The following is a 13,821-nucleotide window of genomic DNA, read 5'->3' on the forward strand; positions in this document are numbered from 1 at the left end:
TGAACTTTAGTCTGTGCTCAGTGCCTTTGGCATTTCAGGGCAGGCAGGGTAGGAATTCTAGGGTGGATTTTCAACACTTCCCAGAATCCAGCTGTTCCCAGTTTAATACATTTATCAGATTTTTTTTTCCCTGGGGCCTCCCAGGCTGAGCCATTTGGAAAATCTGGCAACTCACTGTACTGCTTACATTGCCTTTGGAAAAAACCTTCTGAATAGCATTCTTGCCTGTTTGTGCTACAGCTTCTATCAACCCAGAGTTGCTCCTTACATATAAGTTAATACCTCTGCTTCCCACCCAGTATCTGTGCAGCTAGGGACTAAATCTGCACTTCTCTCAAGCTGTTCATCTTCAGGAGAGTTTGTTTTGCCCATTACAGCAGGACCTGGGATTTACTTATACTGGCCTCAAGCAGCTTGGATCTCAAAGATTCTTCTCAAAAATACAGGAAAAAACAAACAAACAAACAAAAAAAACCAGAGGTAGATACTCACTGGACTTCCCGTGGGACCCAGAATTCCAAGTGGACCAATAATTCCTTCTTTTCCCTAGAAAAGACAGGCACCCATCACGTGGGAACCCACAGTCTCTTTTACCAAGGCTGATCCTGCAAGAACACTGAGTATCTTGCAGCTGTTCAGTGCTGTGATCACCGTTGCTGAAACAAAACCGCTTCAAAGACAGGGCCAGAGAGAAGAGCCCTTGCAGCACGAGTGCCACAGCCCAGCTGGAACCTCGGAAATTGCAGAATCAGAAGGATTTCACCCACACATACGCTGTCCCCAACGGCAGCCCAGCCCCGTGCACGTAGCCAGGGGTGAGCGCGGGGGTTGGAGCTGGTACCGGGGCCGTGGCTCGTGGCCCAGCGCCCCGGCCAGCCCCTGCGCTCTGCTTGTTACGGCACCCCGGAGCCTCGCAGGAATAGGGGCCACGGGAAGGAGGGAGAATCCACGCAGACAAAACAACCCAAAACCCACTCACCATGAGGCCGGGCGGCCCACGTGGCCCCTGAATGCCTTTGAAACCGAGGTCTCCTGGGGGCCCCTGCAAGCAGAGAGGAGATGCCAGGTGCTGGTAATGCCTGCTCCCAAAGTGGGGCCTTGCTTGCAGCTCTGCTACATGGACAGAGGTGCCACCTCTTTGTGTGGGAATGGGAAGGGCCAATTATTAAAAATTCTTTTCTTGCTTCTGTTTTGTGAGCCCTTTGCTCCCTTCAGCAAACAGACTGGTTGCCCTTTCCCTGAGAAACTCTACCCAGGGCACAGAACAAGGTGAGGCTACATTTCCAGCCAAGACTTAACATGAGGAGCACGTATCAGTGTCACCGGCACCAACCAACGACTCACACTGGAGATGCAAACATCTCTGACAAAGCGAGAGCAACAAAGAAATACAAGTTGGCAGAACCACTTTGGGATACAGGACAGGCATTTTCCCGCAATTATTACCCATTTGAATACGGCAAAGCTCCATCAAACCATGTGTAAATGCACACTCAAGAATTACTTCAGAAATGAAGATGCATAAACCAAAGGAAGTTGGAATCACGGCTTAGTTTCAAGAGTTCTATGAAACTACTAATAAAAAATTTGCATCAAGGATTTCATGGTCTGTCCCCAGTAAAAAAGAGGTTAGAAAACCAACAAGGCACAAGATATTCTCTTACCTTTGGCCCAAACATGCCTGCAATGCCTGGAAATCCTGCCTCACCGAAGTCTCCCTGGATATGACAGCCAAGACAAATACAAGAACAAAGGAAAACATTAGGTCAACATTGAATGGCTGGTCACTCAAAGCCACTCCAAAAGTTCAGGAGCTTCAGGGGAAAAAAATCAAGTAGTATTTTTCAGTGCAAACAGAATCAAGACAGCAAAAAGTACAAAGGAAACCTGAGGGTGGAATTACAAAAATGTCAGGCTAGAAGGAGCTCCCGAAGGTCTCACGGACGCAGCTCCCTTCCCAATGGAGACACGAGTTGCACCTGCAGTGTTTGCAGTAGACGCTTGGCTAGTTTGTCCTGAAGCATTGATGGTGAAAGAGATGTCTCCCTTTCCCTCCAACGCTGCCCGTGTTTCAGTGCTCTTACTGCTTAAGCTTTCTTTAATGTCCAGTCATCTAAATTGTTTTTGATGCAATCTAAGCTGATTTCTCTTTGAATTTCTCTCCAGTTACAGGCTAAAATTCAATCCTCCTCTTTGATTAACATGTTACCAATGATTCTCTGCCCTCGAGGTGCTGGAGGTAAAAGGGAATTGCTTGAAGCAGAGTCAGCAGAAGCAGGATGGAAATATTCTCAACATTGGCCTCAAAACCCTTTAAAGCAAGCTCTTCTTTTATTCTAATATCAACTGGAGCAACCAACTAAAGAATAATTTCAAACTCTACTTGCTCAAGCTGTCAAAAAAGTGCATGTTCTTACCACATAAACTCCCCCCCCCACCCCAAACCAGGAAAACTGTGCATATTCCCCAATTCTTTTCTGTTTCAACCCTTCAGGGATTTTTGCTCAATTTCTCAAGAAAAATAATAATAAGATAGTTGGAAGACCACCAAGCTTGGATTAGCACATAGCATGCACTCTCAGAATAAAAAAACACACTGGGTAGAATGCCTTTACATAAACACCCTCATTTCATCATGTTTGAAATTTATGTCCTTTGATATTTGTGGGTTTCCCAGATGTGAAAATGCAAAGTGATTCACCATTGCAAGAAAAAAAAAGACAGAAACATACACCGGATGACTCATCCACACTCTTAGGAACTTAAGTGATGGAAAAGGTTTGCTTGGCCTCTTGGCTGGACTATGTGACCATGCTGGATTGTACTTTATGGGATGTTTTACAATGTCTCATTCAGCCCGGTTGTAAATGACTCAAGAAATGGGGTTTCCACCACCTCTATTACAAGGCTATTCCAGAGTCAATGTATAGACCTCTGTTAGGAAGTTTTTTCCTGCCCCAGTAGTGAGAAACAGCTTGGCAAGAATGGGCTTGTTTGGAATCGGTGGAGCATAAGGAACTTTCCAAGGATACAAGATGATTTAACTACCCATCTAGGGATTCTGGTAAGCAAACATGCTACTAACAGAGGGCCAAGGTCTTTCCTGCGTTAGGAGAACTGACCAAGCTATCTTTCTAGAGGAATTTATGACAGAAGTAAATGGAAAGTTGGAAGAGGTTTAGAGAAATCTAAAATCACAGATCCACCCCTCAGCTAGTGACACATTTATTAATCAGGGTAAGCGACTACAGTGTTGGGCAAATTAAGCTGCTACAGAAGAGAAAAAAATGATATTCTTGGGCTGTTGGCTAGTTCCTTTCAGCTTGGTTGAATACTGTCATCACAGGGTTTGATAGAAAATATACAAACATAGAGACTAGCTTTGGGTGAGGTAGCTGGGAATGAATCTGCATGCTGGTCATTAATTAGTCACTGCCCTGAGCCCGGTGATGCACAGGTCACACACATGGGCTAAGCCCTTGGCGTCTCCTACGGGCACACGCAGCAGCCCAGGACACTGTGTGGAAAGCAGGAACAGGGGCAGCTCACGATCGGTGCCAGCCTCAGCTCTCCTTGGCCCTTATTTCATGTCACTCCTAATCTTTCTTCTCCTAATACTAGTTTTATACTCTTGGCTTAACTACATCACCTATTGGTGGTCATCTTCTTGAGATGCTTAGCCTCTCAAGGGCTGCACATGTCTGCATTTTTCATATGGCTGGAAACCTCACTGCTGCAATGAAGAGATAGAGCTGATAAGAGAGATTTAAAATAGCTCCTGCTTCAGTTCCTGGTTTCTAAAAGTATCTTAATAAGTGATTCTACAGAAATTTAGTAGTTAGAATATCCTCTGTACAAGTAAGCACTATTCTTGACCTAAAGTGGTCCCAGTCTAAATAGCTTATGCATTTGCAATATAGCCTCAGTCTGATGAAGTGCAACACACAAATGCACACACCTATCTCCAAAACAGTTACCTAATCTTTAGGGATTTTACTTGTTTTACTAGCAGGACTGTCTAGCCTTAGGTTCTGCTTTTACTGAGGGCTCTCAGGATTTCCCCCGCTGTGCTCTGACCTCACAGCTCCATTGCCTAAGAGACCACACCAGGACATCTCTGTGTTCCCAGTCTTCCTGTACAGCCCCCAAGGAGTCACCTGCTGCCCCATGTACTTTCAGGATAGTTTGGATTACAGAGCCCACTTTTGAAGTCCACCTCTCCAAACTTTCTGCACTCTATGTCCCTATCATAATGTTTCTCATCAGAAACACTGCTGGGGAGCCTGTTTGATAGGGTTCTGTGTACCAGCTGCCAGCCCTTGTCACAGCCTTGTGGCTACAGGAACGATGGTATGAACAGTGCGACCGCGCTGTCTCAGGGAACACGGGCACGGGTCAGACCTCCCTTGCACAAGGGAGTGCTGAAGAGCAGCCAGGGGTGCACACTGGAGGAACTCTGCTGACACACAAGCCAAGCATCAATTCTCCTGTGAGAAATTGTCTTCTAGGTCAAACCTGCTATCCAGGCCTGCAGATCTAGGTCCTCTTCACACAGAAAATAGATTAAAATCAACTCTCATCATTTCAATTGATCACTAACCGGCTGTCCTTTGGGTCCTGGATCACCTGGGCTCCCTGGAAGCCCTGTTCCGCCTGGTGATCCTCGCTTCCCTGTTTGGCCAGTCTGTCCAGGCAATCCTCTTTCACCCTAAAATAACAGAAACCAAGTAATTCCTAAGAACAGGAGCTAAATATAGCAACATTCAGCTGAAATAGCCATAGAAGGAAAGCTGGAAAAAAGGGCACAGTAGGATAAGCAACATGGTTTTGTCAGGAGACCCCTCAGGTCTGTGAATGTGGATCGTTGCGGGATATGCACTGTGAGACCCTTGCTGTGTTTGGCTGTGTCCCCTCCTGTGCTCCACACAGAGCAGGAGCTCTCAGCGGGGCAGTACTGCCTGTTTGGAGCTAAGGACTTCAACTTCTGTTTGCACTTCTGTATGCTGCCTGTCCTGCCTTGCAGTTTCTCATAGCAATTGATGATTAATCCATCTAAAATGTTGAAGACATTCCAAGGTTTCAGCTGAAGAATCTTAATCCAAGGCTACAAAGCCAACATTTTCCCTGGCACCAACCCTGCAACTCAAGGACAGCAGAGAGGTGCTTGAGACCCACCACTGCACATTGTGCCACAGTCCTTTACCTTGCAAAGCCCCAAGAGCAATGCACACCCAGCTGCACAGACCTGGGGCAGCCTGTGCTGAGGAGCGAAGAAAGTGAGTGCTCAGGCTCTGGAAAAGGGGCAACAGATTCCCTAGCAGCAATGGTGTGAGCCTGGCATAACCACTCAAAGAGTCTGTCAGTCACTTTTGGTAACAATAAGCCTGTTATTCTACCCAAGGCAGCTGGAGGGCAGCAAGTGACAGTAGGAGTGACATGTTAGACATAATTTATATCAGATCTGATGGCCTCCCCAAACATATCTAGAGTCTTTCCAGCCACACTGTCTTCCTACAAATGGCTAAATTGCTGCTGGCCCAGTTCCTATGGGCTACCTGCACAAGATAAAGACCAGTAAGAAATCCCAAGGGCACTAAAGAAGGTTTTCCCTGCCTCTTCGTGTCAGAGCAATGCCCGAGCTCCTACTGGCTCCAGCAAGTCCAAATCTGTAAATACATGCTAAGGAAATGAGCAGTTCAGACTTCCCATCAGCAGTTCAGGCCTCACAGGGAGCAGCTGGGGGATTCCTGAGTTTGCAGCAGTCATCTATCCTGGATTTCCTACAGGCAGGGTCATTGCAACTTCTCCAAGGCTACATACATATATATATGTTTTTTTCAGTTGGGTATGTACTGAAATGAGGTTGGAGCATTTGTAGCATGGATATGTGTACCTGGAGACTCCTGAACTCAGTTAACTTTGACAAAGGAACAAAGGTCTCCAGGATATTCAGCTTCTAGAGCTTTCATTAAAGTGGATGGCTGGATGAGGAGAAAGACCTATGAAGCTTCCAGCTACGTGAAAGATGGCAGCAAGAGTTCAGCTTTATTAGAGCCTAGAGAATCCAAACTCTAGATTAAAACCCCAAGGAAGCCAGGCTCACAGAATTGCGAGGAGCAGTATCTTACGGAATCAGAAACTCACCTTAAAGCCTGGTGGTCCCTGTGCTCCAGGAAGTCCTGGTATTCCTGGGTTCCCTCTTTTGCCTGACATCCCTGTTACACCTTCTTCCCCGTCATCTCCCTGCTCTCCCTGGAAAAGAGACGCAGCAGAAGTTAGGGAAACAAAACACTCTCTCCACCTGTGCACACCTGCTTGTGCAGGGACAGGCGAGCGCTGTGATTCTGCCTTCAGCAGCATCTTGGCACGGGTGGGTTTACAGACACATGCAGAGATCTGTGCACGTAAGCGCCTGTCAGCCAAGAAGCATCATTTTGTGTGCAGACTTGGCCACGCAAAGTCATCTGCCTGCCTCTGTGTGCATGCAAGGTTTTAAGAGCAAGACACGATCCACTCTGGCTACATATAAAAGAGATGGATAGCTTTATATTCTACGAACATAGCATATAAAATAATCTACAGGTGAACTATATCTACTTGTCCTGTGTTAATTTTTAGTTTTCCAGCTCTTAGTTGCATTTGGTGCTATGAAATTACAACTGCAAACTCACCAGCGTCCCAGGCACGCCGTCCTTCCCGGGCACTCCGTCCACTCCAGGGGCACCCTCCTGACCCTGCCTGCCCACCACTCCTCTAGGTCCTGGTAGCCCAAGGGTGCCCTAAAATCACAAAGGTGTTAATGCTGGAGGTGCCTGCACAGCTCTTCCTAGGGTGTAAAGTTGAAACGTTACCTACCGGTGGGCCCCTGCTCCCCGCACTGCCTCGTGCTCCTTGCTTTCCTTTTTGACCCTGCAGATGAAGCAGACAGACATCTAAAATTGCAGCAGTTCTAACACAACCCCACTTTGCAGCCTGGTTTCAGGGTGTGCTCTAGATAACGTTTGAAAAACATTTTATAAAAAGGTGATTATAAAGCCAAGTTGCTGCAGCAAGGGGAGATGAACTGCTATTTGGTTTTATTACAAGCGGTTCTTCGTATGTCTTGTGAGTTCTAGGACAGGAATGAATAGCTAGAAGGCAAGGACCTACATTTTCATAATACAGAGCAGATGAGGACAAATAAAGCAGGATGAACTCGAGGAAGACTCAGTCCGCTGGCAAACATTAGAACAAGATGCTTAAAACCTGCATCCTCTGCCAGTTCCTTGACAGCACAGTGCAGTACTGAGCAACCAGCAAACCTTCTGCAGACCACTCCGTAAGAGCTGCTCTGAGCCTATTCCCTGCTAGGCTATTCCCTCTCTCCTGAAAAGTTAATAGAAACTAAAACACTAAGTGTCCTGCGTCTAAAACTTGCAATTCTGCTTTGTGAATAAAGAAGTAAAAGAAACATCTCTGAGGTTTATTAGCCGCAAAAAGGATTTATTTCTGCAGAATGAATGGAAAACTCAGCTCATCACCTTCATGAGGGCTGTCTTAGTGAGGTCACATACTAAAACATTTTTAAATTAGAGCATTGCATTTTCTGTGCATTGTTTCTGCAGAGGACTAGGCCAACTACAGAAAGAAACTCCTAGGGGCACTTCCTCTGCTACTCCACTGACCCAAAGCAGTTTCCAACCATCTGCTTGTGGGTTGGATTGATTTACCTTATCACCTGGGATACTCCTTGCCAGAAACACCTACTGTAATTTAACTAGTCCTCTGGCATTTAACCAGTGGGGTCAGATTAAAAACCCTTACATCTGCCAAGAGGGAGCAGGAATTTGTTGAGTATTGAGGTCATGTGCCTGTGTTTTAGCAAATGAAGTTCTGGACCACTGAGGATAATTAGCAAGCTGTCATTTCAGCCAGAGGTGGAGGTAGGAGAAAGTATCAGGTATCACCAAGCCTTGAAGGAACCGTGTGGTGTGTTTTCTTGCTCAATAAGGGCAAGAAGTTAAGAGGGAAGGAATCTTCCAAGAAGCAGAAGAACTCTAAGGTTAAGTAGACTCCAAATTTGGACTGTTTCAAGCCAGAAAAGCGTATGGTCCAAATGAGGGAGCAGGACATGTGCCTGGCTCAGATACCCTTTGAGACAGGAAAGCCAGCTGGAGGCAGGAAACACAGTGGTATGGGAAAAAGACACAACCCGATGCAGTGACTTAGAACCTGCCTGAGACTCACCCGTGCTGGAGTTGTAATTGTCTTAATCTCCTCCAGCTCCATAAAACCAACAAACTATTGGTCTTAAAGGCTCAAATACATGTTTATTATCCTCCCTTTAGATTCTCCACAGTCCTTCTAGGCATAAACCATAGGCCAAATCAAATATGCTGGAAGAAAACCTAAGAGTCCTGTTTTCTTTACACTTAGGATGCTATTAATCCACCCTGCGGAAACCTACCACATCACCTTTGGATCCCTTTGCTCCTGGTTGGCCTGGTGGTCCAGGATCCCCCTAGAAAAGATGATCAAGAAAAATCTGCTTGAAATTCTCTTCTGGCAGCAGCATGTATGAAGTATAGTGAACAGCATTTTTTGTGGCCTTGACAACACTGTCTGCGTGGAAACAATTCAGGGGAACAGGCTGTGCCCAGACAGGCCTCCTTGGGAAAAAGAAGCATAGAAATGTCTCTGGAGAGCACTTAGCAGGGTGTCGTTTGTAGAAGTGATGCCCTCCCTCGCTTGGATGGTGTTTGTATTCAGGGAAATCATCACTAAAATCCAGATTGCTCCTGGAAAACAATGCTGAGAGGCAGACAGGAAGGAGCCTGGTCTGAGAAAGGCTCTGCACAAGCTATATGCAGAACTAGGACCTATCAGTCCCTCACATCTCAGGGGCTACCGCCTCCCAGAATAAATTAACTACATTGGTGAATACAGCAGTTTTATCTATTTCTAAGCCATATAACAGAGCTCTAGGATTTTAACCCCAAGATTGAATCTGTAATTCTTTCTAGAAGCCTTGCAAAGAATGCACTTATTTTTTACTGCAGCTCTTTCTCCCTCCCTCCCCTTTTGCACCTGTTTTTCACATGCATCTGACATTGAGTAGCTTACAATAAGGCAGTATCTCTTACAGGTAAACCTTGCTGTCCAGGTTTTCCTCTTTCTCCATCAAGCCCTTCTTGACCCTTGAATAAAAAGAGAGAGGGAACATTAGTTTGTTCCTAGGTACTTTGTTGGCAAGAGGGAACAACGACCTCTGACACCAGTGAGCAGGTGCCCAGCATTACAAGATGCCGAATTCAGGACTCACAATTTGCCTTCAGCAATTTTTTTTACCACTTCAGGTAAAAACAGCTGAATTACACCTTCTTATTTGAAATAGTCATGTGAGCAGCGGACAGGGACAACACTCAGTCATGAATCATGACTGCTAGATGAAGGGTGGATGTTCTGTGGTCCAATGCAGATTGGAAGCAATTCCCCAAGACGATCTATTTGTGAATCACATACTGAGAGAAAGACTCACGGGATAACCAGGGTCTCCAGGCTCCCCTCGATCACCTCTGTCACCAACGGGGCCCTAAAACAACATAGCAAAGGTTTAAGGCCAGTGCAAAAAGACAAAAAAAACAACAATTTCTTATCCATAGTATCTATATGGCTTCTGCATGCTCTACAAATCCTGAAGCAACTCAGCTAGAACACCTGCAAAAGTCAGGCCAGGATTGATCAGAGAAGGGATTTAACATCTTACTCTGTCTCCAGGTGGTCCCTGTGGGCCTTCTACTTTCCCATCATCACCTTGTTCTCCCTGTAAATAAAAATATATCAGTATTAATATTGACAACAGCATATACAGCAGGTACTTCTGTCCAGACTCGAATGAGTCCTTTCACATCCTGGGTTCCTAAACCAAAGCCTCTATTGAATTTAATAGTTTTCCATCTAAAGGAAGTCTAAATTGCTTTTTTTGTTTCTCAACCTGGTGCACATTGAGTCACTGCATGCTTTCTGGTTTCTTTGGTGGTTGTTTCTGCCTGGTGTAACTGTCCTCTCTACAGAACCAGGTGCAAAGAGTTACTTGCAACAATTTCTAAAACTAAACAAGAAGCATGTAATTAGGACAATATGGGAAATAGCTCTCTGTCTCTGAGTTTTATTGCCAACAGTCAAGCCAAACTCTTTAATCAAGCATTTTCCCACCCTCACTGAGGGCTGCCTGGGCTGTCAAGGGAACAAGGGTGGTCCAGATGCTCTCCCTGGTTGTTTCCCACTAGAGGCTCTTCCAATGACCAGTCAGGTAGGACCATCCATCCCTCACATACTGTGTTAGAAACTCCACTCATTGCTGGGATGCTCCCCATCAAGATCTCAGAGCTCATGGTTTGGCTGGCAGGTAACATCACCTGGATTACTTATAACTGCAGTCTCTCTAAAACATCCACAGAATGATCCTTCAAGGCTGTCAGCACAGACACTCTTATTTTTTTTTTTTTTAATTCAGTTGTAAAAGTCACTTGGGGTCATGCTGTCCTATTTTCTCCGCAGTCCAGCTCTGAGTCGGCAGTTTCTTAGCTCCCCATAGAAGAGAGCTACATTCCAGCTCCTCTGGTTTTTGGCTGCTTCGTATCACTGAGTCTCTGGCACTCTGGCTCCTTAGGAAGGACGTGTTTCACAGGCTCTTTGATGTTGCAGCTACTGGAGAGCAGCACTCTGGGGGATTCTGGCACTGTTTGGACTACTTGGGGTGCTCCTAGAGCCTTGAACATCCAAATCTACAAAGTCAGATATGCAGAGCCAAGGTTTTTGCAGATTTATGCAATTCTCAGTGGTTGTATCAGCCTTTGCTGATGTATTTATAATGAGTCTTTATTTCTGCCACTCTCATCTTCTGTTCGATTTGGAGCTTATGGCAAAGGTACTTGGGCAATTCCTTGGTGATCCAGCTGCGGGAGGTGGTGTTTAGGGTGCTTTGGATGTGATGCTTGGTAGTGACACATCTGGAGCAGCAAGTGACCAGCAGTGAAAAACCTCTTTGACAGTGGAGCTGAGAGCTTGTTTTCTGTAGGAATTGCGCCCATGGCTTGGAGCCAGGGTTGTACCACCATTGAGGGGGACATGCTGACTTCTCCCTGAGGCTGGGCACCAGTATCGCCATTCACAGACTGGAATGTTATGACTCCTTGAGGCTTGATAAATCCCTTGCAGTTATCCTCAGAGGCTGCAAAGAGCTTGCTGCATCTCCCTCCATCACCCGCCTGATGATAATGGTGTTTTCTTTCACAGCTGCTGCAACATTTGCTGGATGAGGGTTGCTAGGATTTCAAACACGCTCTCGGGTGATATTTATAACTTCATGAAGAGAAAACACTAAGGATGGTGAACTGCACTATACTTGTGTCGGGTTTTGGGGGAGTACATTGATAGAAGAAATTTTTAGGAAGAAAGTGTACAAGGACTGCTTGAGAACATAATATTGAGCAATGTGAATGGAGATTTGGGTGGCAGAGCAGAAATAAAGTAACATTTAACAGTCTCTCAATCCCTGCCAACAAATCTTCCGTGTTAATGAACTTGCCAGTTGAAGGTGGCAGCAGAATACCTGGCAACTAGCTAGCATTCTAGCCACTATCAAAAAATTGGAGGCTACAAGGGAAACAAAGCTACTGCATTTCTCAAGTCTCAAAAGAAAAAAAAAATCCTAGCATGCATATTAATATGCAGAACTCCTGGCACTGATTGCTTCTGCTCAAAGAGAATATGAACACCTTTCTATCGAGATGCTGAGGCAGGGACGATGAATGTGAAGAGAAAGCTCACTGTTCTGGAGAGCTCTGAAGAGCATCAAGACTTGCAGACTTCCTCCCCAAAGTGGAACAGTAAAGCTCTGTGTCTCCTTGAGTCTAATTCCCCTCCCCACTTCATTCTTTGTCTTCTGAAGGAGAAAACCCTGCAGAGCTGGTCAGCTCTAGGACTACGAGGCTGGGCTCCTCCAGCACTTCCTGATGCCTCAGCTGTTCAAGAGGGAGATGAAAGGTCTGTACTAATTTTATGGAAAGTTGCAGCGAAAAAAAAAAAGTTAGAGTAAAGGGCAACAAAGTAAACATGTTGGGATACAAATGGAAAATGCATGGAGAAGAAGGGAAGGCTTGTTGTTGCTGGCTCCTGTCCCAAAGTGAGATACACTAGTTTGTAATTCTTAAAAGGATCCCATCTGGACTGCTTTAAGCAGCTGCCAAATGCAGGCGTCTGCTCTGAGCAAGGCCTCTTTGAGGTGCTGTAAATGTATTAAATGCAGCAGAATAGCTGGCTGGAATAGCACAACGGAGCTGGATTCCACAACAGGCCTCTCCCCAGCCCACTTAATTCCCTGGAAAAGGGAAGACCTATCCCACCATTAAGTACCCTCCCTCTTCAGCAAAGCTAAATTCATGAGGGTGTTTAAAAACTCACAGAGCTTTCATGCTCCCATCTCCATTTCCTCTTCAGCTTCCAGACTCAGGTTTTCATTTGGGTGCTCACATGTGTGCTTGAGGTTAGAGGTTCAGAGAGAAGGATGCTTCCTACCTTTAGGCTTGGTGCCAGGCATGTCTTTGGGGATAGGAGGAAATGACAGATGAGAGAACATCCATGTGAGACCTTGTGGAGCACCTGGATGCTGCAGGGAGCGGTGCTGGTGGCCCAGCACATGCTGCTGGGCTCCCTTGTTCAGTGGCAGCTGGTTCCCCAGCCCGGTGCTAAGGGACCTCCTGTCTCAGTGAAGACATGAGCAAGATCTGCCTATTGATGCTGCTTAACTGACTGGAGTGTTCTCAGTAGAAGGCCTCAGGTGCTCTGGTATCTTTGCCCAGCTTCAGGTTAGATAATTACAGAGCTCATTTTATTATCCTGGACTGAGCTATCTGCACCCTGGTAACCAAACATCCATGTCACCTTTGAGGAAGTGTCCCTCTAGCATCCACATGAAGAAAAATATTCTAGCTACGTACAGTCACTGCTTTTTACTCTTGCAGGCCCCCTGTGATTACACTTTTTTTTTTCCTGTGGATCCCAATTACTGTTAGTCCAGATCACTGGCAGAACATATCCCTAATGCATCCTCTGCCATGGGTAAAGAAGGGTCTGGAGCAAGGCTTAATCTCCAGAGCCGTTTCCTTGAGCCCGACTCCCCTCACAGCCGAGACTTGGCTCGTGGCTCTGGTGCTGGCTGCACTTCACCAAATGCAGGAGCTGCAGCTGGGTGAAGAGCAGGACACAGGCAGCTCTGTCAGATCAGCGCAGGGAAGAGGAGGCTGCTTCACTGAGCACTTGAGATCAAGGATTTGGAGACCATTTGAAACAATGGGAGCTTTCAAGATGACAACTTTGAATGAAAACGGGTTAAGGGAAGCAGCAGTTGCAATTTAAACAACAGAGATAAATATCTGCATCTTTCTTTCCTCTTCTCCTCTAAAGGCAATGGCTGATTTCACTTTTGGCAGTTACTACTCACAGATTTTGCCAGGATGCTCAAGTTTCTATAGTGCAACTGTGAGAAACCTCTGGCCAGGCTCTCAACAGAAAGCGCTCTGGGTTGCGAGCGTTAATTAACCTGAGCTAATTAACGTTATTAACCTGAGCTGGTGCTGCTTGGTTAGCCTCTGCCACTTCTCCAATGATCACTCAGAAGAAATGCCCCTAAGGAGAGCTCCTGAAGTTTGGAAAAGCTAGACGGACACCTAAGAAAGTAGAAGGGGGCAGCACCAGAAAGGCTGGAAATAGGAATTGAACAAAGCAGTGATGGAGATGAGGAGCAGCAGGAGCACAACCAAGCATTCCTGCTCCATGGGT

At 46.0% G+C, this 13,821-nt stretch overlaps 1 protein-coding gene across 1 annotated transcript in view; it reads right to left on the reverse strand.

Annotated features, from left to right (window-relative positions):
* Nucleotides 1-13,821, reverse strand: part of COL27A1 (collagen type XXVII alpha 1 chain) — a 149,722-nt gene that overhangs the window by 6,111 nt on the left and 129,790 nt on the right. Inside the window, exons 42-52 of the mRNA XM_088527955.1 lie at nt 9,746-9,802; nt 9,518-9,571; nt 9,123-9,176; nt 8,447-8,500; nt 6,856-6,909; nt 6,672-6,779; nt 6,145-6,252; nt 4,601-4,708; nt 1,665-1,718; nt 980-1,042; nt 493-546 (exon numbers count right to left, since the gene is read on the reverse strand). Of these exons, the coding sequence (XP_088384081.1) occupies nt 493-546; nt 980-1,042; nt 1,665-1,718; nt 4,601-4,708; nt 6,145-6,252; nt 6,672-6,779; nt 6,856-6,909; nt 8,447-8,500; nt 9,123-9,176; nt 9,518-9,571; nt 9,746-9,802 (768 nt within the window). The remainder of the gene's footprint in view (nt 1-492; nt 547-979; nt 1,043-1,664; nt 1,719-4,600; nt 4,709-6,144; nt 6,253-6,671; nt 6,780-6,855; nt 6,910-8,446; nt 8,501-9,122; nt 9,177-9,517; nt 9,572-9,745; nt 9,803-13,821) is intronic.

Source organism: Tinamus guttatus, unplaced genomic scaffold, assembly GCF_059628265.1.
Source record: "Tinamus guttatus ecotype Peru unplaced genomic scaffold, ASM5962826v1 Tinamus_guttatus_pri_ptg000297l, whole genome shotgun sequence".
Taxonomy (NCBI): domain Eukaryota; kingdom Metazoa; phylum Chordata; class Aves; order Tinamiformes; family Tinamidae; genus Tinamus; species Tinamus guttatus.